Raw genomic sequence first — 24212 nt, 5'->3', positions numbered from 1 at the left:
GAGTTAAACCCAGCTTGGGTGCCTGGGGGAGGGAGTGGTCACTGAAGCTGAGAAATGATCAGGACAGTGGTTTGCAAGCTCGACAAGCTGGTAGGTGTTTTGCTGTCTCAACCGAAAAATGATAGATTTTTTTCTCCCTCATTTTCAGAAAAATTCAGAAAGAGCCATCTGTACCTGCTTCAACAGGTTTTTTTTCTCCAGTTATATGCACTTGTCCTATTTTTTTATATTTCATGTTCCCAATATCATTTTATTATTGATAATGAATTATTTTGGCTAGTAAAATTGTTCCTACTTGGTTTCCAGTTGAGACTCTCGTGGTGTCTCAGAAAATACTCTCACGAGAGTCCGGAGCCGCTGCCCATGAGGAAACGTGAGGCCCAGTGTGTTAGGACAGCTCGGGGAAACCCTCTGTAGCTTTTGTAGTTTTTCTTCTGTATCGTTCCAGCCCAGAGAGTTTTAGCTATTCTTTTCCATAACTGAGAAGTTGACAGATCAATCAGTAGATGGCTTCATATAGGTGAAAACAATATTTAGAAGTCTAAGTAATTTTGCATTTGCCCCTTTAATGTTGATGGTAAATGAAGCTCTAAGTGGCCACTAATCTCCTCTTTTATTTTTCTCACACCGTACATGTTGATTGAATTGTATTCTTGGCTTGTAGAGAGCTCTTCCTGATAGAAAGATGGGTCAGTGGAGAGCAGTTCAGATAATGAACAAATGGAAGACTTCAAAATATGTATGAGACACATAAATGCAAAGCCCTCATGGAAAAGATGATGGGAAGAATCAAAAGTTTGATAGCAGTTTTATTTCATTTTGTATTTTTCAGTGCTATTAGCCCATCTGATGAATCACATTAAATGATGTACAACCAATAGAGAAGGCTTTGCAGGGAACAGATTGGCTTTACCAATCTGGATTTTATCCCACTGACATGTACAGTGCTATAATCCATAATTATGAGAACTAGGGTAAAATTTGAATTCTTCAAGTAAAAGTGATTATACTTATTAGTATAAAAAATTAAATATTTGTCTTAGTTTTTTTAACTAAATATACGGTGCTCAAATCTGGAGAATTGTCATCCCTCTCCTTGGGACAAGTATTGTCTTTGAGTGACTAGAACAATGTATATGAGGTCAGGGGGATTATTAACAGAAACAGCCGTTTGTTCGCGCTCGGCTGTGATTTAAAGGTACCAGTGGCTGCTTGCAGATGCCGTTCAGTCAGACCATGGATGGTCCATAATAGCAGATTCTTCTGGTCCCTAAAGTGGACCTTATTTGATTTTATTCGGGTGCTTTTCAGAGCAAACACTGGAAATCACTTTCAGCTTCATACATTTGTCCCTTTTAAGGTCAGACCTTAATTTTAACTCTTCAGTTGTACACCCAGTGCAAGAAGATCCCCTGTACCCTAGGTGAGTGCAGTCTAAACTAGAGGCTTTTATCCTGTGGCGCCTCGGTTCCCTCTTGCTCAGGACGCATACAAGTAGCTGCTCTGTTGCACTCACGGGCAGTTTCTTTTGTTAGATGTTTCACAGCGGGGAGAGGAGTAAAATGAAATGTCGTGTGCTAAACTCCCAGGGCAATCATTCACTAGTGATCGGAATATGACCTCTCTTACTTCATGCATACTCCCACCTACCCTCACCCTGCTCCTGTGGATTATTTTAAAGAAAATCCCGGTCATTGGTTTACTTTATCCGTAAATACTTGCACATCTGTTTCTAAAGGATACATGTAAACACACCACTAGAACATGATCACAATAAAAAAAATTAACAGCAGTTCTTTAATATCATCAACTATCCAGCTAATGTTTGGATTTTACATGGTGGTTCTGAAAGACAAGAGAGCATATTTAAGATTACTTGAGAAACTATACAGAACCTGGAAAGCACTCTTAACCCTAAGTGACCGTGTTTGGTATGATGACAAACAGTAGCTTGTGGCCTGTTTCATACATTATTTGTTGTCACATTGGTTTTTACAGACATTATCAGAGGGACAGGCTGTGTGGCATGGGGGCAGGGAAATGTAGTCTTTTGGATTCTGATCCTCATTTCCCGAATTGCTAGTCATGTGACTTTGGGCGTGTTACTTTACATTTTCGGTTTTCAATTTACTTTTTGGCAAAATGGAGCTAATGAAAACTCCTTGCAGGATTATTAGAAGCATTAAATCAGGTGACACACTTGTCCTGCGTGGGTTTGTGCAGCTGATGCTTGTAGATCTGAGCTGTCACGTGGTTGTAGCCCAGTCACAATAATAAACTTACACTTCATGAGCTTTACTTTGGGCCTGACGTTGTGCTACAGGCCTTTTGTCTTCCCTCATTCAATGTTCGTGACGTGCGCTGTGCGCAAGAATCTCTGTCCTCCTTCTCATTTTGCAGCCGCTGAAGGCCCACGCACTACTACGTGGTACAGCAAGGATCTGTCCCCAGGCCTGGTGTCCCTGGAGCCCACGCTCTTACTAACCACTGCCTGTTCTTCGGTGTGCGGTTTGAGAATCTTCCAAACATGCTTCACTGCATACATGTGGACACACTGAGTTCCTGTTTGATACTCAGATGTTGCATGCCATGTCTTTGCAGGAAACACTGCGGAAGTACGGTGACCTCTACGATCTGTCCCGATCAGAGAAAGGGAAACTTCATGACCAAGCTGTGGCCATGTGTCTAGACGGTTTTCCTCTAAGAATGATTCAGCAGCTGCTGCAGGTGGCTGTGGGCCCTCTTGACATCTCGGCCAAGGATGTGGTGCAGGGTGCAGTAAGGAAGATCATTTCTGCATTGAGGTAGGCTAGAGAAGAGTCGTTGGGAACCTGAGGTGGTAGTTTGCCAGTAGTCGTGCTCATTTCACAGGAATGAAGAAAAAATACCACATATGTAGAAGCATTTTATGAACGATGAAGAACTTTATAACAGCGAGACATGATCATGAGGTTTCTCAGAGTCTTGTGTCTTCAGAGATCTTGAGAATGGAGAAACCATGAACATGCTTCCCCACTGGTGTTGTGTGTAACATGTCCTCAGACTAACTTTCAGCTAGGCCCTCTTCTCCCCCGGGCCCCAAATAATTCTTGAAATAGGGTAAGGCCAAAATGGCCTGTGTGGGAGGTAGCCGAGTGTCAGGTTGTCTTGGGACCCAGGTGGATGTGCAGCTCTTGGCTTTTCTACTTCCCCTTCTTTGTAGAGGCTGCAAAATGGGTCCAGAAGCTCCTGTTGAAGTACACAAGGCAAGGTTAATCATATACTGAAGGTTTAGACATCTGTTAAGTGTCTTAGAGTTTTATTTACCTGCAGTTAATGGCATGAAACCAACAACTGAGAAGTTCAAGCTCTCTGTCAATGTGCCCGTGTCTTCGTGGGAATGCATTCAGGAGGGTTAGGCAAGAAGGGGAAAGTTAAGCTCAGAAAAGAATGAGGCATGCAGTGCTTTCTGTGAATAATGCAATTAAGGCTGAAAGATTTGGTCGTATTTAATGTATTCTCTTTTTAAGCCTTCTTTGTAATTCTGCATTGCTCTTGAGGAACTTTTTGATTCAATGCATGTCAGTTTTCCACAGCTGAACTGAAATCAAATGAGCCTTTATCAGTTTAATTACCCTAGCCTCATACAGTTTTCACCTTAATGATCTGCGGTATCTGGTAATTTGAGAGAGAGAGAGAGAGAAATAAAATATAACATTTTTTAAGGAAATAACAAATGTCAAATTAATAAAGCTTTGTTCTGTTATTAGCTTATTATGTTTTGGTGGTGGCTGTAAGAGCCACCTGCTCTCCTCCCTCAGATGCTGACAGACACTTGTTGGTCGTATTTTGCACCTTTTGATCCATAGCTCTCTTCTTATTTTTTCTGAAATTGAGATTTAGATGAGCCTCACAAAAACATTTTGAAAGCTTCGTGCTTTGACAAATTTAGTTTATTTCCTAAAAATTACACATTGTCATGAATAATTAAAATAAAATATGATGTGATATTTTTACAGTTATAGAATACTGACATAAATTATACTTCTCTCTCTTTCCCTGCGCCCAGTTCCACTTGTAAAGACGGTTCTTCTCTAATAAATGTTACGCTTAACACACAGAAGACATTCAATAAATGTGAACTAAATCATCCTGCAGTGGGAGGAGAGGGAACTTCAGGAGTTCAGCTACCTCCTTTTCAAAGGAAAAGAAATTGCTATTGACAGCATCCATAACATTTACCTTTTAGAAAGTTAGTACAATTCAGTAGATATAAAATAACAAAGGCACATAAAGAACTGAATCCAGCAGTTGATTTAAATCCTATCACTTAAATTATTCAGAAAGCTCACCTAAAACTTTTCTTCTATTGCTTTTTCAAAATTCAGTGGAGTCCTAGACATACACAGTTATAAAATGGGCATAATAATAGTACCTAGCTCGTAGACTGCTGGGAACTAAATGGTAGAATGTATGTAAAGCACTTGTACCTGGTAAGTACCACATAAATATTACTTTGGTTTTTTTAAGTCCATCTGGAGAACTTAGATGATGATATATTTAATGCTTAAAATAGCTCTTATATTTAATGTCTATTGAATGTTTTTTAAATGACAGAATGCAAGTAGATTTTATTTTCTTGATAGGAAAAGAAGCATATATTAGACTATGAGCTCCTTAAGGGCAGAAAATGTTTCATTTCCCTATCTTTAGCACTCGCAGACTGCATAGACCCTGCATGGCTATGAGCTGGCAGCATCCTCTGCCAGAATCCAGCTGGGTGCATCTGAGTGTGAATGCCACACTGCTTTCTGAGGTCGAGCCCTCTTCTGAATCGGTTCTGTCTCTCTCCCTTCACAGTGGGGGCAGTGCTGACCTCGGTGGGTCGAGGGACCCCCTCCAGGTCCTGGAAGGTGTTGTTGCAGCTGCCCACGCCAGCGTGGACAAGGGGTAAGCCTCGCACCGTGCGTGCATCTCACCTCATGGCACTCCTCAGAATCGCAGGATTACTTTTAATATCACTGTTCATGTAACTGCCCAGACCAACCAACTTTTCTAGGTGGTTTTGAAGGAAGAGCTGAGGACTTTCCGCGTAACTAAGGAGGCTCTGTGTCTGCAGTCATGGTTTCTCCAGCTACCCTCTTACCCCATCAGCTCTAGCAGGACATCCCCCTGCTCCCCAGAGCCTTGTTTGCCTGGGAGATCATGGTCTCCTCTCTTCTCGTTCCACGTGAGGCCAGGAGGGGGAAGGGATTCACATCTCCAGGAGGTTAGCTGGACTGATTAAGTAAGGGAACTTTCTAGAGTATATGTATTGTTGTTGTTGTTGTTTTTTTTTGAAAGCTTTATATATGTTAGGTCTGCCTTGCCTGAGGGCTATGAGTATACAGGCTTTATACAGAGTATATAAGTATACAGAAAGGTGTGTGTCTCTAATGCCATTTTTTAAAAATTTAAATTCAATGAACATATAGTGTATTATTTGTTTCAGGGGTACAGGTCTATGATTCATCGGTCTTACACAATTCACAGCGCTCACCATAGCACATACCCTCCCCAATGTCCATCACCCAGCCACCCCGTCCCTCCCACCCCCGTCCCCTCCAGCAACTGTCAGTTTGTTTCCTGAGATTAAGAGTCTCTTATGGTTTGTCTCCTTCTCTGGTTTTGTCTTGTTTCATTTTTCCCTCTCTTCCCCTATGATCCTCTGCCTTGTTTCTCAAATTCTGTACATCAGTGAGATCATATGATAATTGTCTTTCTCTTATGACTTATTTCGCTTATCATAATACCCTTGGTTCCTTCCACGTCATTGCAAATGGCAAGATTTCATTCCTTTTGATGGCTGCATAATATTCCATTGTATATATATACCACATCTTCTTCATCTATTCAAACTGTCAGTAGACATCTGGGTTCTTTCCATAGTTTGGCTATTGTGGTCTAATGCCATTTTTAGAAAGAATTTTTCATCCAGGTGCACTGGTAGTGATAGGAAGAACAGCAACAACTGTTGGTTTTTGTATGCAGTGGGAGGAAAGGGAATAACTGTGGTTATGTGTTTGCCAGAGTTTATAGACATCTTTCATATATCTTATAGCCATGTTATCCCTATAAGGCCTCGCCCCAATTTTCTTATTTTATTTTTTTAAATAATCTCTACACCCAATGTAGGATTTGAACTCATGAGCCCAAGATCAAGAGTCACCTGCTCTACTAATTGAGCCAGCCAGGTGCCCCTGTTTTCTCTTTTTTAATGGGAAATAAATAATAATAATGAAGAAATATTTGTGAAATCTCCTCAGTTCATTCAGTAATATAATTATTTTTATTTGTATATTACCTTCTAGTTATTGTGCAGGTACACATATATTTTTATATAGCTTCAATCAAAATGTGTAAACATTTCATATTCTTCTTTTATTTACTTGCTACTGTAACTCTTCTCATTTGTCTTTGTATATTTCCTTATGATTATTTCTGATGGTTGCCTGTGTTGTTGCCATTTTCGAGAAGGCCTTGCCCTGAGTCACAGGCGGGGGAAATGGAACCAGGATCCCAGCAGGCTCTGAGTCCTAATTTAGAACTCAGATGCCTGCATAGCACATTTCCATGTTTTGCTTTGTGCCCGAGGCTTGAGTGGAGGAAAATAGGATAAGCCATATAGGTGAATCTGGGAAAGCATTGCAGTCAGGGCCCTCTACTTTACTCAGCTTTCCGCTTTGCACCGTTTTTCTAAGCCCCTTTGCTTTGGCGTCTCGAAGTATAATGAAGCTATTTTATGCCTTATTCAAAAGCGAAATGAAATGATCTCCCCCATTCACTGTGTGTCACGCCCTGTGCTGAGTCAGGAGGAGTTAGATATGGGGAAGAAATAGCCTCGCACCTGAGAAGCTCAGAGTCTTGCAGGCGAGACAAGCCTTCCCATAGCTCTAGCTGCCATACTACCGGGGGGTAAGTGCTGTGCAGAAAGCAAGGTGGACTGAGCGGTTTATTCCATCTGGGGAAGTCAGGGCGGGGTACGCAAGGGACGACATTGGTCCTGGTCCATGAAAAGGGAGTCTGTGAGGAGGAGGAGGTGGGGAATGGTACCCCAGGCCGAGGAGGCCCCCTGCGCCACTGCAGATGGAGCAGGTAGCGGAGCCAGGCAGGTGCTGCGCGGGGAACCCTCAGCCGCCTTCCAGAGGTGTGTCCAGTGTCTGCCATTCGGGTCAGAGCCCGTCCACCGGCCCCCTGCCTGCCCCTCCCCGGTGAGCTGCTGTCAGAGCACGCTGCTTTCAGCTGTTGCCAACCCACACCCGGCCTCACAGGATGACACGATCTGAGCAGGCAGTAAGTCCCTTCCAGGGGAGACATCTCAAAAAGATTAGAAGGCAGTATTCTTCTGAGTGAATTTCCAGCAAGAAACACAGGTGAATCCGACTTGGGTTTCTTGCGTACAGACTTACTTTTTTTTTTTTTTAAGCTTTGATTTCCAAAGAAGAAGACATTGGGGAATGGAGAAACAGAGCAAGATCTTACTTTTTATTCCAGAGACACAGCATAACAAAGTCTTCTTAACAGAAAAACTTAAGTGAACCTTTTTTTTTTTTTGGCTTAAAAAAAAAAAGGAAGAAAGACAAAGTCATAACTTTTATTTCTGACAACTACTTTTTGAATCCACACAGTTAAAACCTAAATCCTTGGCTTCGATTTCTTTTCCCCAAACTGTGCCTGGCAGATCACATGGGGGAGCCACTCCCAGGGGGGTCTTTGGAGTGACACGGGGATTCAGACCCTTTGAAAGTAACCCTCTCGGTCACTCACTACATGGCCTGATATGGCCGCCTCACCTCCAGGAGGCCGCGCCAGGCCTGTGTGTCACCCTCACCCTTAGGGCCATACCCAGCCTCCCTCAGTCCTCGCCCCGAAGTGCGTCAACATGCACTGCCCTCCATAGCATCTGTTTGCAGAGTAAATCCCCTCTCTTCGTGCACACACATTCATGTGCTCTGAGGTCAGGCCCCCACCAACCCAAGAGTGTTACTGGCAGGTAGACTGCACGGAAAAGTCAGAATTTGGGTGTGTGTATTCATGGCTACCACCAAGTGTGTGGTTTTGTTCCTAATTTTTAGACAATTTATGCCATCATCAGCATGTCCTCCTTTGACTTTGTATATTGGTACAAGTCTGATTTGCCTTTGAACTGCAGCTTCTGCTTCATTCACAAAGCCCCCTGTCCCTCCTCGTCTGCCTGTGCTAAGTGCCACCCAGACAGGCCACCAGTGGCGTGTCTGGACAGACAGGCTTCCTTTCCAGCTTAACCACATTCTTGCCCCCAGACATCAGGGCTAAGTATTGTAAGGATTTGAAATAGTGTCAAAAATCTTTTGTAGCATCAACGATTAAAGATGAGATTAAGGTAATAAATTATTGAGAGGCTCGGGTACATGAATTGAATTTTATAAGTGTGTTTTCTCCCATGATTTATGTATGTCTGTAACATATTTTAAGAATATAATCTAAATTTCCTGTTTGGGTTAAGAATTAGTTGATTAGATTGCTTAAGAAAAATGGGTTTAAAAAATTCACTAGCTAATTTTCTAAAATAATATATTTGTTAAACCTAGAACTAAGAAAAGATCATCAAGCATTTAAAAACAAAAAAGTAATGAACATCAATGACTCAGTGCTGAGACCTTGGAAGTGGCTGTTCAGCAGCCCACTTAATCCTCACGACAACCCCCTTATGGTGGTGGTGTTGCCTCCATTTCAGATTAGAAAATGATGCTCAGACAGGTTTGGTAGTGTGCCCGGGCTCACCCAGGTAAGGACATGCCGTGAATTTTCTCTCACCAGATCTCATCTGCTTCCGACATTAAAGAGCCTGCAAGGGACAGGACTTCTCAAATGCCACTGTGCACAGGGATTACCTGGGGGTCTTCTTAAAATTGAGATTTTACCCGAGTAGGTCTGGGTAGGGCCTGAAATTCTGCATTTATAACCAGCTCCCAAGTGCTACTTAGTCCACGGATGACACTTGAAGCAGCGGTCTTTGGGCGTCACTTCCCTCTGTTTTCCCGCCTTTTTCATCTCCTTCCCTCTGCCGTGGCCTCTTTTCCTTTTCTACAGCCCCCCACCTTCCTGTACCTTTAGAGAGCTTCTTAACAGGAATGACCTACCAGTGTGAATCAGTACATGAGCGGTTCTCAAAAGGATGTACAGAAATAAATCCACTCAGAAAATAGATAATTAATGCAGAATTCCTCTGTGCACTATTCAAAAAGAAAGATTTCCTTCAAAACTATTGTGTATTTTAGAAGTTTTTGTTTGTGTAAATTGCTACTTAATCACAGTCTAGCTTCAGCTGTCTGAGGGCTTCATGGATTTTGAACAGTGTCAGATCATTCAGACTTCGTTGAGCTCTTTGGTATTACCTAGGGATTTCACAATATTTTTAGAGCTTGGAAAATAAAAGGAAAAAAAAAAAAAGAAAGCCCACCAAAGCAAATCGAATCTGATTTCTTCTTCAGTCTTCATGCTCTGTGGGGCAAAATAAATCATCATCTGTTGTCCGAGTACCCACAGTGCGTGAGCATTTGTGGTCTGTCGCCCTGAGCCGTGCTAACAGCCAGGGTCACCAGTCAGGAGGGCGGGTCCACTGTCCTGCAGTATTTCTCAAGGCCACCTCAGGCCATATTTATGACTTAATAGCTGTCATTTTTGCCTCATTTTAGTGAGATGTGCCCAGGCTTTTATTGATAAACAAAGCTCAGGAAGAGATTCTGGATTGGCATATGTTTGAGAATAGCCACAAAGAGGTGGTTATTCGTATTTGCCAAAAAGTTAAGACTTGAGATTGGGATTGTGTGTACATCAGAATTATTTCCTTTGTAGGCATTTTTCTTTTGATGGAATTTGATTGTGTTATTTGCAAAAGTCATGCTTTTTACATTACGGCAAGGCCATTATCATATCATGAGTTGATTTATTTGCAGTTCTCTTATTCCTGGCCAAGTGCCCCAGTTATTTCATGGAAGCTAATGAATAGAAGATATTACACTGGGGAAGGTCTCCTCCACCCAGCTCCGTATGTCATGAGGAAAGTCTGTGTGGCGTGTGGATCAATGACCTGAGTTGCGGGATCTACGTAGAACAAGAATATTGGGGTCTCTCACTTAGGTTTACTTGCTTCCCCTCCTCACTCCCTTCTTCATCTTGCCTAGCCTTTTACACATCAGAGTTTGCACATGCATTTCCCACGGAGGCCAGGCGGGTAGCGGGAATGAACGAGGTGGGCTGGGCTTACGGAGAAGTAGGAGGGGGTGAGGGCTGAGGGGAACTAGGGCTCACATTGTAGACAATACGGGAAACAGCTGCGAGCATGTCCTTTTCATCCAGCTTTTCAAGGGGAGCTGGGTTGTTAAGAGAGTAGATGCGAAGAGAGCTCATCACAAGGAAAAAGATTTCTTTTTTAATCTAAATGAACTGCTGGATGTTAACTAAACTTGCTGTGGAATTCTTTCATCATACATGTAAGTCAAATCATTATGCTCTCCACTGTCCACTTATACAGAGCCGTATGTCAGTTATATCTCAGTAGAACTGGGGGTGGAAATAGAGGAGCTAGAAAAATCTTGATTTCCTGTAAAAATTTTAAATTTTGAAACATTGGCATGTACCATGCAAGCCCACACAAAAATTCAGCTGCCAGTTTGTAACTTCCATATAGAAGATATGACTGAGTGACCTTCTGTTCCCTTCAGGCATTCAAATTCTAGGACATTTATGTTTATAAGAAATCATAGTGGCCTGTGTTTTTCTTGTTGGAATGCAGTCTTTCCTTCCCCCATTCCCAAATAAGAACAATAATTTTATTTGTATAGTGTGTCATGATTATATAAAGTGCTTTTTGTATTTGCTGTCTCTTTTAATGAACCTTAACCATTTAAATTCAAGTTGGAGTTATCTTTGTATGAATATGCCGTGCAGAACCTGAAAATTCTTTTACCAAGGATGAGCTTGTTAATCTTCTCACAATCTGTCTTTTTACTTTGAATAATTGCTTTTGTTTGACTGACACTCTCTTCCATTCCTTTTGTGAAGATCCTCTTGTGCTACATTACGTAAGAACATCACTTTTCTCAAATTAGTCATTCAGTGAACATATTTTTTTTTTTTTATGTTAATCACCATATATTACATCATTAGTTTTTGATGCAGTGTTCCATGATTCATTGTTTGTTCATAACACCCAGTGCACCATGCAAAACGTGCCCTCCTCAATACCCATCACCAGGCTAACCCATCCCCCCACCCCCCTACCCTCTAGAACCCTCAGTTTTTCAGAGTCCATCATCTCTCATGGTTCGTCTCCCCCTCTGACATACTCCCCTTTTCTTCCTCTCCTGTTATCTTCTTCTTTTCCTTTTTTCTTAAAATATGTTGCGTTATTGGTTTCAGAAGTACAGATCTGTGATTCAACAGTCTTGCACAATTCACAGCGCTCACCGTAGCACATACCCTCCCCAATGTCTATCACCCAGCCATCCCATCCCTCCCACCCCCAACCACTCCAGTAACACTCAGTTTGTTTCCTGAGATTAAGAATTCCTCATATCAGTGAGGTCATGTGATACATGTCTTTCTCTGATTGACTTATTTCACTCAGCATAACACCCTCCAGCAGTGAACATATTTTTGTTGTTGTTGTGGTGCTGCTCTTCTTCTCTGTTAATAGAGCTTTTTCAGAGGACTCCTTATCTTTTGGGCCAAAACCGACTGTGTGGATGTGTGTTTCCTTTAGTAGTTAATTTTTTAAAAATAGTGTCTAGTAAGTTACTCTGTGTAGTATAATAACCTCCTCCCCAGAAAATCCTCACTATAGAGAAAAAGGGGGAAAATGGCTATTTGCAGTGAAACTATGAGTGATTTTTTCTCTTATCTGTTTTATAACTTTTTAAAAACATTTATATAACTTGTATAATAAAGTAAAAATGTTTCAAAATAATGTTCTTTTTATTCCTAAGCTCATTAAATCCTCTCCTTGCCTTCATAAAATACTATATAAATGGAATCATTTTCCTTCTTCCAGTTCTGTTTTTTTCACATTATAAAAGTCATAATTGGTTATTTTTCACTCACTTATTTACTTCAAAAATTTCAAACCCACAGAAAAGTTGCAAGCATAGAAAAAAGAATACCTGTATACTCTTCCCCTTGATTTGCCAGTTTGTTGCCATTTTATCAAATTCCTGCTCTTTTTCTGTCTCTGTATATGTGTGTGCATGGGTATTTGATGAGTCACGAGAGTGACTAAAAACTCAGATTGAAATGAAAATATTAACCATTTTGCAACTGAAATCCTTAGGAGACGGTATCTAGGTAATGTCCTTGGGTAGCTTTCCCACAGAGTTGCCTTTCACTTCCGTGTCGTCTTACTGAACACCAGTATTCACGTGGCTATACAGTGAGGCTTACCTAGAACATGGTGCTTCCAGAACACAACACTTCTGTCCTAGAAATGAGTTTTCCTAATTTTATTAATGTGTTCGAACTATCTACCCGAAGTTAGAGCAGATTTCCCCAAAATGTCAAGTGTTGTCAACGGCACAATAACTTCTAATGTAAATGGAATCTAACTCAATGTCATGACTTGGAAAACACAATAATGATCTTTCTATATCACATCAGTATCTGAATGATTGTAATCTGCTGCCACCGTGTTCTGGAACATGCCCCATTTGGTTTGGTAGCCCTGTGTAGTAATTGATAAGGCATTAAGATCGTCCAAGTTCAAATACTGACTCCACTCCTTACTTTGTGACCTTGGACACTAAACTTCTCTGTGGCTGTTTCATCATCTGCAGATTGGAGATGGTATTAGAATACATGAAAGAGTTAACGATTGAGTGGTAGAATTCATAGCTCCTAGTCACTTCCATGGGTTGCTGTTCTCATTCTTGTTCACCATATTCAAATCTTGAGTAATTGTTATACTTCCGGCGGCTCTTCATGACTCCAGCTCCTTCCCCTTCTGGCTCATCCTGCCTGCTCCCCACTTGGCACGTGGGTGACAGGGTCAAAAATCAGCTTCAAATTATGTGAAATTGCTTTGGACTCCAGGCCAGAAATGTGCTTTAAACTCCTTTTCTCATGAATTATACCTAATTGGACCCCGGCAGGCTTCAGCAAAAAGGGCCTGAGTCTGCCCCATGCCCCAGCCTGTACACTTCTCTGATCACTTCATGTGATTATGATTTTTCAGTGCTCAGAAGTCCCCTGATTGTTCTCATTCCATACAGAGTTAAGACCAAATGTCCTCAATAATAATGGTTGCCACTAATTGAAGCACTTAGTTATATGTCTCTTAATGTATTATGTGCTTTACATTTATTATTTATGTATCTGTTTCGTTCTCAAAAGCTTCATGAGTAAGGGGGAGGTATCCATCTCCATTTTACAAATGAGGAACTGGGGCTCAGAACCATTAGGTGGCTTCTTGGTCAACGTCACAATGTCAGGAAGAGGTCAATTCGGGAGCCGAATCTGGGCCTGACAGCTGCAGAGCCTGTGCTTTCAAAGCCTGAAGCTGCCTGTGCAGCCTCAGGTGTGTGCTCTTGGCCATCCAGGTGAGGAGACCTCTGCGAGCTACCTCAGCCCCCTCCTCTCATGTACCACCTGGACGTCTGTGCTTTAATCACCCTCTGGACATGTGCTGTCCTTTCAGATCTTTGGGTTTCTTTTTCTTGCTCTCCTCTTTGTCTGGATTCTTTTCCCCACTTTTCCATGTACATACATCCCATCTGGCTTTTATGACCCTGCTCAAATGCCACATCCTCCGTGAAGCCTTCCCTGATTCTACTCGCTCTTCCTCCAAAATGATTGTTCATATTTACATACATTAGTCATTTGAATGATAGTCACTTTTAAAATCTTTCTATAGTGTTACTAGTTCTTTGAAGGCAGGAATCCTATGATTTTCATCCCTGTATCAAGCACAAACTGGTGCTTTGATAATACCAATAATAATCATAATGATCATTATGCAGATGATGGTTATTATTTATTAAGTACTTCCTCTGTGCTATGTGCTGTGGCTAAGTACTTTATATATATTATCTTGGTTTCACAGACTCCAAGAGACACACTTTCAGGACCTGTCTCCTTAACTATAAAATGGGGATGATGACATTCGTGATTTTTATCTGCGGCCAGGGTTCACACTTATATCACATTCCCGCAAAATGCTTTTCCTCTGCATGACACTGTCTGCTTACTTTCTGCATAGATTTCCAGGAAATCTTGGTAGTGGTCTCCTTTTCTTGCAGCCCATGTTTGCCAGTTTTGATACATATCAAGGACACACATAAGTAAAGCTAACAGATGACTTGGTAGATTTAGAAAATGCTTGAGCCAGTTATCCATGGCGTCAACTCATTTCTTTTATTCTGAAATACAAATAATGAATTGTCTTTTTGATTTGAATTCCCATGAAACTATTGACAAGTATATTATAGAATGCATACTAACAGAAACACTCAGTGGTAATTGTCGAATCTTTAAAAATTTCCTGTGGTCTTGTTAGGTCATGGAATTTGGGACTTGGTCTAGGTGATTTATTGCTGGAAGCCTCATAAGGATGTGGTTACAGCAAAACCTATATGATTCAGTGCTTTAGCACTGCTCCCCAGGGCCCTGTGCAAGTGAGGTATCTAGTGGAGACCTCTTAATAGTAATCAAGTGTAATTCATTGACATCATCATCAAACCCGTTGCTTTCCCGAGATGGCCCGTTTGGGATTACAAGGGAAGAGATTCTAGTGCCGGATAGAAAGTAGCACAAATATTTCCTTCTCTGAAGCCTTTTACACGTCACAGTTCTTTAATAAGCATGCATTCGTATTTTATCTTTAGGGTAGTATGAAACCTGATGCTTTAACCCTATACTGAAATTCTATCAGAGAGAGCAGTGGTAGAAAGAACGTGGACTTGGGGGTTGTATTACCTATTCTAGATATCTGTGGTCATATCATATTCCTTCCTTGAAGCCTGTTTCCTCATCTATAAAAAGGAAGTTACATGTACAGCCTAAGGACTATAGTTAACAATATCTATTTGAAGGTAACTAAGAGAGTAGATCTTAAAAATTCTAATCTCAAGAAAAAATTGTTGTAACTATGTCAGGTGATGGGTATTAACTAAACTTATTAGTAACCATTCCACAATATATATGTACATCAAATCATTAAGTTATGCACCTTAAACTTACACAATGTTATATGTTAGTTAACTCTCTAACTGGAAAAAAAATTAAAATAAAATGGAATTTTTAATATCTACATTGCATAGTTACTGTCAACTAGAAATAGTTTATATAAAACTTAGAATGATGCCTGGCTCTCTGTGTATTATTAACAGAAATAAACCATACTTCTTATTAAACGTTGCCTAAAACATAAGAGTAGCTAAGAGTATATTATTTTTCATCTGCTTTATGTAACTCAATATGATACTGCTTAAAAATCACATTCATCTTATAGTTTTTAAAATACCTAATATGGTTGCCTTATGCCATTTAAAACCTAAATTTTTCTTCTCAATAGGACCAAAAAAAAAAACACAACACAGTGTCACCCAACAAACCAGTCTTTGGGTCAGTCGCCACATTTGATTACTGGGATTTTTTTTTTTTTTTTAAAGACTTAAGAGTTTCTTTCTTTTTTTTTTTTAAAGATTTTATTTATTTGACAGAGAGAGCGAGAGAGGGAACATAAGCAGGGGGAGTGGGAGAGGGAGAAGCAGGCTTCCTGCTAAGCAGGGAGCCCGATGCGGGGCTTGATCCCAGGACCCCGGGATCATGACCTGAGCTGAAGGCAGACGCTTAATGACCGAGCCACCCAGGCGCCCCGACTTCAGAGTTTCTATCTAACCCTTGATTTTGCCCTTCAGAGAAGACCTGGTTTCCGCCGAGGACCTGCTAGAGTGGCTCCGGCCCTTCTGTGCTGATGACACCCGACCCGTGAGACCCCGCATTCAGGTGCTGCAGATTTGGGGACAGTCCTTTAACCTGACGGAGGAGGATGGCAAGCTCCTTGTGTTCTTTAGAACGGAAGCCATTCTCAAAGCCACTTGGCCCCAGAGACAGGTAAGGGAGCATCCATCTGGCTGTTGAATATTGTCCCTATTCAAAATCATTGCAGCTTATTTCTTGATTACTTTCAATGACGCTCCAGGGAATAATCAATTTGGTGATGCCAACTTTCCACTATGGTCCTCAATCCAGCCGTTTAGAAGTTAAATATGTACAGCAGAGTTGGTTTGGGTTTTTCCATCTGTTTGAAAATGCATGTGCACTGGAGGTGATGTCTCTTTTCACCTCACATGTATGGATCATTTTTCTCTTCGTAGGCTATAGTCAGGATACAGTATCAGTTAATTATCGCAGCTCTCCCTGTCCCTGGAGAAAGGCGGATGGAAATGGAAACGCAGTGTGCAGTTTAGCTAATTCATTCTTTTCATACTCTGCCCAAGTAGGCAGGTGCCTCATCTCTCTTCTGTACCTAGATCAATAGTGTAGCACACACACAAGATCTCAGTTTCTCCATCCCATCCTTCAAGACTCACTCCATCATCTCTCTGCAACCTTCCCTGACCATTTCAGACTTTGAATTCCTCACATTTGAGCTTTAATTGTGTATCAGGTATTATTATTGTTATTATTATCATCATCATTACTATTAAAGTCTTGTCTCCCTACTACTGTGGAAACTCAAAAGCCCTGGAGGATGTATTATTGTCTTTTGAATTCCCCTAAGTATGCTGTGCACATACTCTGAGCTTGGATACTTGTTGATTGAGTAAATGGGAATGCTGATTCCTAAATCAAAGAAATATGGTGGTCATTGAAGTTTGGCTCAAACTGTAAATTGATGCATCCTAGAAGACATAGGATGTAAGGATCAGTTATCTCAGTCAAGTGTGTTAGCCTGCAGGGTAGACTATACGCCAATAACATAAAACTTCCCACATAATCTACTCTGCAAGAGAGTTTCCTGGAAGTCTGACTGCAACTCAATTTACCTTCTAATTTTAAAGCTTTGTTCTGTAATTAATATTTATGTCCTTATTACTACATTGAAAGAACAATGAATTTCTTTTTTTTTAACGGTGAATCAGGTATTAGCAATATCTTGAGACTCATCTCAGAACATCTTGATAATTATTATCTTATGTATTATTTCCCTATATGAGAGAAAGAGGTAAATACTATTATCTATTCTTCTGAGTTAGAGAATTTGAGATGCAGAAAAGATGGACTTATCAGAGATCCTCTAATCTTGCCAAATTGCTGAAATGGATTGTATCATGAAAGTCACTGGTATCTGAATAATACTCTTTCTGAAGCCCCTTGACCTTACCGACATGTTTAGTTTCAACATTTTGCCTTGAATTACATTAAGAGATCACTAACAGTCTTTTTAAAGAGCAGTCTATGAACACAAATGCAATAGATGATGAAGTATAATTCCAGGTCTCTGGCGTAGTCAACGTTAGAGTTATGCTGGTTTTAGTGACAGGAAGTTTCATGTAGCATCTCCGAGGTAAGCTCAGAATTAGGTTATGTTATGTTTGCCACATGGGATCGTGGATTGTGACTCATTCTGAAACAAATTAATGCTCCTGCTCTTAGGTGCTTTTCTGATAGAACCTCCAGTTTCCAAGTTCTCAACCTTGCTCAGTTTCCTCTTCCTCGATGGCTGGAGCCGGGTGGGACCGTGGGGCTGGTTTCTCTGGTTGGAGCCTCGCTTCATGTTATGTCCGGTCTCTATACCAACAATATTACAAAACAATACGGAGACCAGGGAAAGGGGAAAACATCCATCTTCTCTGTCATGTTGAAACAGTAGAATAGACACTTTGATATTTGGGGCAAAATGCTTCAGAAATAGCATGAGTATAACCACTATTTCTTCTCTTAAGCTTTCCTTCACTTTTCCAATTAACCAAAGAACAAGTTCCAACATTTATAGGATTCCAGTGATTTCTGGTTATTTCTGAGATTTTAATTTCTTTATAGCGACACTTTTTCCAAAAACAGGATCTAAGATTCCTTTTCCATGTACTTTTCTGAACTGCCTGGACTATTTCACTGAGCACGGTCTGGCTTCTCTCCTTCACTGTCTGTGTGTAGAACCTCATGTCACTGCATTTTCAGGCCCTTAGAAAACATCTCTCCCAGCATCTCTGACTCAAGTAAAATTCACCTTGTGCCCCCTTACTCTTTTTATGTTCTCCCCCTTTTCCTTTGTCCTTGTAGAAGAGCAGTTTCCCTGTTCTTAGAAGCTAATGAGCTGAGTTTCTTCAAGTATTTGGTAGCAGAAATACAGAAACTACCCTCATGGCTTAATTATGCTGTTCATCTATAGTTTTTTTCCCCAAATAAATGAAGTCAGTGAGTTTCTCCTCCTCCTTCCATTAAAATGAAGTATTTTGTGTCAGCCTGGCATTGCGATTCAAATCTGTTTTGGAGGGCAAGTGAATTTGGTCAGGAAACTCTGCCTATAACTATAGATAACTGTTCACTACATGGAAAATGAATGCAGAAAACTTGCCACTTCACAGTGGAAACAGCAGCAACTTTTAGAATGTTACAGAACTGTGTCCAGAGTTTATGTTGGAGGTCATCTCCATTATTGTCTTTACCTTTCACTAGAGCAGTAGAAAGATCAGGGCCTGGTGGACAAATCCTTTGTAAGCATAGGTCTTGGCCGCCCTCCCTCCTCTGTTACTTTATTGCCCTAGAGAGGATTCTGAAACTGAGCCTGGTCTACTTGGTGTGCAAAGTGGAACCTTGAACTGGAGGAGAGCATGGTTTGCTCACTGTCATTTCTTCCACACACACTAAACTCTTCCTCATCTTTCTATCCCAGACACCTAGAAGACCCCAGAATGTTGGCTGCACGGGCTCACATTTTCTCTGTTCCTTATCCCTTTCTTCATTCTCAAAGGTAGTATTGAGGGTAGAGGCAGATTCTTACTGAGCAAAGATAAGAATAGATAATGATATTGCAATGTTCAATTACCAGAAAATGTAGGACTGCTACTTATGCTGTGGCTGGTAATCCTCTTAGGCAGATTTTGCGTACATCAAAGAAGGACTTAATATTTAATTATCCTCGAGGTGCCCAGAGTGGTGGCCCCACAAATCAATGTGTTGCTGGGAAGCCAGCCAGCTCCTGCAAAATTAAACAGGGTCTGTGGAGCCTGCTACCTCACTGGTTCTCAGAGAGACAGCAATTTCTAGTTTTCTAATGATTAGTTAACAGAATTAAAAATTCAGAGGCCCTCATTTTTCAACTGCCTGAGAGGCCTTCCTTCCCATTCCACAAAAGTGCCCTGGCATGGAGGACAGGGGAGAAGGGAGGGAGAGAAAGTTTTTGGGAGTGGGAAGGGATGAATGTATGGTGTTCATTCCCTTGGTACAATTTATCTGAGTTTTCAGGTTTTGTAATTTTCTAGTTAACTGGTGCATGAAAAATATGGGCCAAAATACCGATGTTTCCTCAAAAAATTCCATACCCCTTCACCTTATAGTTTTTTCTGTTTTTGTATAAAAAGGGACATGTGGCTTAGAGTTGCACTCTTTAAATTTCAATCTGTCTGGATTTGTGGTTCTAAGTGATCACCAGAAAAAATTAGTTTAAGAAAACTTACTATTATTTTTAAGTAGGCTCCATGCCCAACATGGAGTCCAGTGCAGGAAGGCTTGAACTCGTGGCCCTGGGGTCAAGATCTGAGCTGAGATCAGGAGTTGGACTCTTAACCGACTGGGCCATAGACACCCCAGTTTAAGAAAACTTGTGATCTTATTACAAATTCCTGCATTTTGCCTACTTTGAAACATGCAAGGACATATTGACTCTTCTGGTCAGAGGCCAGTTTGGCTTCATTTGCCGAAACATTAACAAAATACACACTTCTTTATCAGAGCTCAGAAAATGAATAGTAGGATCGGTTCAGTATGCAAAGCTAGATTTAGTTTCTTACAAAGAATTTTCTGTTACCTTAAATGTCTTCAAAGCTAAGACTCACTGCCATAAATGATTTGCTTAATCAAGCATAGGATAATATTTGGTGTTAAAAATATATGTGCCTACACACATATATCCCACACATGTAAATTACCCATACATATAATATATCTTTGATAGCTGTGTGGAAACCGTTTCCTGGAACCAGAGGAGACTTTGGAAAGCCTGCCAGTTCCATAGTCACATTTTATAGAAAAGGACACGATGTCCCGAAAGAAGAAGTTACTTCCTCTGATTTTAGCTTAAATGTCACCATTTCTAAAATGACTGCATCCTAAAGTAGGTCCCTAGTCACAATCTATATCATAACCTCTTTAATTTTCTTGTAACCATCACTATCTGCTAAATTCTCCCTGCCTGTCCTTCTGTCTGTCTGTTATATGATGTCTTTCTTCTTCCATCTGAATATAAATAACAGAGCAGGGATCTTACGGACACTCTCAGTAAATAGTTGTTGACTAAATGAATATTAAATTTTTAAAAAACTTATCTAAGGTCACCTTTCAGATGGCAAGGCCAGGACCCCTGAGTTTCAATTTGCTGTTCTTGCCACGAGTGGGGAAGGATTAGACCACACTGCTTCCTCCTTATATGTAAGCAAAAATGATTTGTTTGGAATAATGAAAAGGTTTCCTTGCAGAGTGGACTGGTGCTTTTAGCTTGATACTGTTCTGTACTAATTTGCTGTACTTTGCTGACAGTGATTTCTGACCAGCCAGTTGGTTCTCAAATGGAAGCAAATGAGTCACAAGCATGTTTGTCCGGACATAAGCAAGAGGTCAGAAATGTTCTAATAGATCTCAATGTGCCTTTTCTCCTAAAATATATTAAAGTTGAGAGAGCATGTGTGTTACTGGGGTCTGCAAATATTTGGAAACCTTGGAAGGCCCCTCTTTATGAATAAGGGTTTTTTTCCTTTAAAGATATTCCCTCTTGTCATGGGGTATCATCGGGGGAAGAGGGGACTGTGGATTGTGTATGAAGTGCGCATTACCACATGTAACCTTGCTAAGTTGTTACCATTCTCTGGTTAAGAGGTCACATAACCTGTTAAGGTCACCCAGCTTATGAATGATAGTCCTGGAGTTCAAACCCAGTGTTGTCTGGTCTCAAAGCCTGTGTTCTTGGCCCTATACCACACTTCTTCCCATCTGGCAGGGAAAGATATCCAGCACTAACGTTTGGGTAGCATTGGACTGCATAAAGCATGCTCTCCTCACCTTCTCTTTCTTCTGTGACTTTGCCTGGATTGAATGTGACTGGGCATGAAGAATGAGGAGCTTGATTCAGAAAACAGAAAGCATTGCCTCATCTCTTAGCATTTTTCACTGTCTCAGTAGAGAGCACTATGTATGTTCACTGCTGCTCAATCAGAACATTCTGAAAAATGCCATGCCAGTTAACTGTTGTATGTGAACTGTTCATTGAAGATTCTTCAGGCGCAGATTATGCACCATTCACTGTGCTATACGAGGAGACCAGGCAATTAGCAGTAAAGCATTTGGGCTCTTCACACAGAGCTGCATTCAGATCCCAGTGTTACCACTTGTTGGCTACCACTTGTTACCACTTCATCATGAACCCTCTCACAATGGGATAATGCATGTAAATCTCTAACTCCAGCCCAGATTAATGGGCCCTGTTGGTGTGGGGACTCCGATCCAGTGGAGCTTGTAGATACAGAAGCGAAGAAGCAAATTTCCTGAAGACTGTAGATGCTACAGTAGATGTCTGCATGTAGCCATCATGTGTGGAGGCAGTGAGGAAAGCCTGCTCCGAGGAGGCGAGTCTTAAACTGAGTTCAGCACAGCTGGATGTACAGAGTGAAGGCAAGAGATAAAATTGGAAAGAGGCCAGCCAGACTACTTCCAGGGTCCCGCACAGGTTTCACCTTGACAGTGCTAAGCCCCCCTGGAAAAGGGATGCCCAAGAAACAACGTGATCAGATACGTGTTTAGGAGAAGCCCTCTGACCTCTGCGTGAACAGTGGGCTGGAGGGGTTCCGGTCAGTGGCAGTGGTCAAGTGGCCTGAATTTGGCCTTGAACTTGGTACCAGCTGTGAAGATAGAGGGGGGTAAAGAAAGCTGAAGGGGTTACCACCAGGGGCCTGGGGAACTGCTTAGACATGGGGGGACAAGAAACATGTTTGGGGTCCCTCTGATGTTTACCTAGGCTGCCTGAGGACGAAATGGCGCTAGGAAAGAGCAGAGGACAAACTGGTTTTGTGGAGAAAGACACTAAGTTCAGGGCTGTGTTTTACATCTAAACAACACTTTTGGGGGGCGGGGGCTATGTGGTAAGATAGGCTCTGCTTACCCCCTTCACTGGGCAGACTTTCTTCATAGCCTTATATATGTCCTAGGTCACAGTGACCTCTTCCTTGGCCGCACACTTGGCTTTAGTATATGTCCCTGGATGGGGCTGCTTCCTCCATCCCAGGGCCCTCCTCCCGGGGTCAGGCCAGCTCAGGACCCACCTGGGCTCTGTTCGTAGCGGAAGAATCACATCCAGGGCCTCGTGCCCCAGAGGCGTGAGAACCTCAGCGGCCATACTAGTCGTGCTCCTCCCCTCTCCTATGGCAGTGCTGTCTCTTCGTTCCTTCTGAGGGTTAGAGACAACTTGCAGGCAGCAGGAGAAGAGGCAGGCAGCGTCTGAGCATTTGGATGTTGGCGAGTGCGGAGGCTGTGAGGTAGCTGGGGGTGACTTCTCTGTTTTTTCCTTTAACTTTTTGTTTGGAAAGAATTTCAGATTTACCCCCAAAATCGCATAAATCATAGAGGCAGTGTAACAGCTTATCAACTCCTATGGAAGGTAGGAATGTGGTGATTAATATTACCACATAGGATAATCCTCTACGTGGTGGTAATTATTTCCTATTCATGAAGTATGTTTATGTGCATTAATATCTATTTCATATTCACGAACACCTGAAGGTAAAATAAGCCACGTTGTCGGTGCCTCTGGGAAGATGCAGATTTCAGGAGGAAGGCTCAGTTTAGGGTAGCCGTGTTCACGCTCCGTGGCCACAGAGAAATTTCCGGTTAAAGCTGTTTCCATTGGAGGAGAGGTGACTCGGTCCACTTTTTCAAGGACAGCGACTCTCTGTCTGATAAGGAGGCTGCAGCTACTTAAACAATTGACTTACAGCAAGGGCTAAAGTCACCGAATTCAGTGAGGACAGAAGCATTGCTTTCAGAGACAAAAGGGAAAGGGATATCTTTATGTTTGAGTCACATTTGAATTTTGCCCTTTAAAATCCTATGATGTTTAGTTAGAGGTGTGTGCGTGGGCTCGTCACTAGTTGTAGGGTGCCTGTAGACTATTGGACCTTTTCACCCCCCCACCCCCGCTCACTGGGAAGGAGACAGAGACATATATTACTTTTTCTTCCACTGGAGAAAAGGGTAGAATCAAACAAAACTTAGAAGAAAAACTCATGAGAAATGACTGATTATTTTCACTCATCTCTAGAAGGCATGCAATGGAGCCATTCCAAATCCTGTATTGTACAAATAAGACTTTAACAAGAGATGTACATTAACCCATGACTCCATTATCCTAAAACAGCCACATTACTTTTTTTTTAATTAACTTATTTTTTTAAAGATTTTATTTAGATATATATAGAGAGAGACACAGTGAGAGAGGGAACACAGGCAGGGCGAGTGGGAGAGGGAGAAGCAGGCTTCCCGCGGAGCAGGGAGCCCGATGTGGGGCTCGATCCCAGGACCCCGGGATCATGACCTGAGCCGAAGGCAGACGCTTAATGGCTGAGCCACCCAGGGGCCCCACAGCCACGTTACTTTGTATTCTTTTTCTGTCCTGTCTAATCTGTAGAGCTAATTTTTTTTTAATTTTATTATGTTAATCACCATATATTACATCATTAGTTTTTGATGTAGTTTTCCACGATTCATTTTCTGCGTATAACACCGAGTGCTGCATGCAGTACGTACCCTCTTTAATACCCATCACCAGGCTAACCCATCCCCCCACCCCCTCCCCTCTAGAACCCTCAGTTTGTTTCTCAGAGTCCATAGTCTCTCATGGTTCGTCTCCCCCTCCGATTTCCCCCCCTTCATTTTTCCCTTCCTGCTATCTTCTTCTTCTTCTTCCTTCTTCCTTCTTCCTTCTTCCTTCTTCCTTCTTCTTCTTCTTCTTC

At 41.6% G+C, this 24212-nt stretch overlaps 1 protein-coding gene across 3 annotated transcripts in view; it reads left to right on the top strand.

Moving 5' to 3' along the window:
* The window catches only part of NBAS (NBAS subunit of NRZ tethering complex), a 358882-nt gene that overhangs the window by 292945 nt on the left and 41725 nt on the right, over positions 1-24212 (top strand). For all 3 annotated transcript variants that reach the window (XM_073897011.1, XM_025867764.2, XM_073897012.1), the window contains 3 exons: positions 2602-2804; positions 4840-4929; positions 15909-16104. In XM_073897011.1, the coding sequence (XP_073753112.1) occupies positions 2602-2804; positions 4840-4929; positions 15909-16104 (489 nt within the window). The remainder of the gene's footprint in view (positions 1-2601; positions 2805-4839; positions 4930-15908; positions 16105-24212) is intronic.

This window comes from Callorhinus ursinus, unplaced genomic scaffold (genome assembly GCF_003265705.2).
Source record: "Callorhinus ursinus isolate GAN/ISIS: 27379988/994484 unplaced genomic scaffold, GSC_fseal_2.0 scaffold10, whole genome shotgun sequence".
In the NCBI taxonomy this organism is placed as follows: Eukaryota; Metazoa; Chordata; class Mammalia; order Carnivora; family Otariidae; genus Callorhinus; species Callorhinus ursinus.
This window is presented reverse-complemented; position numbering and strand designations above follow the sequence as displayed.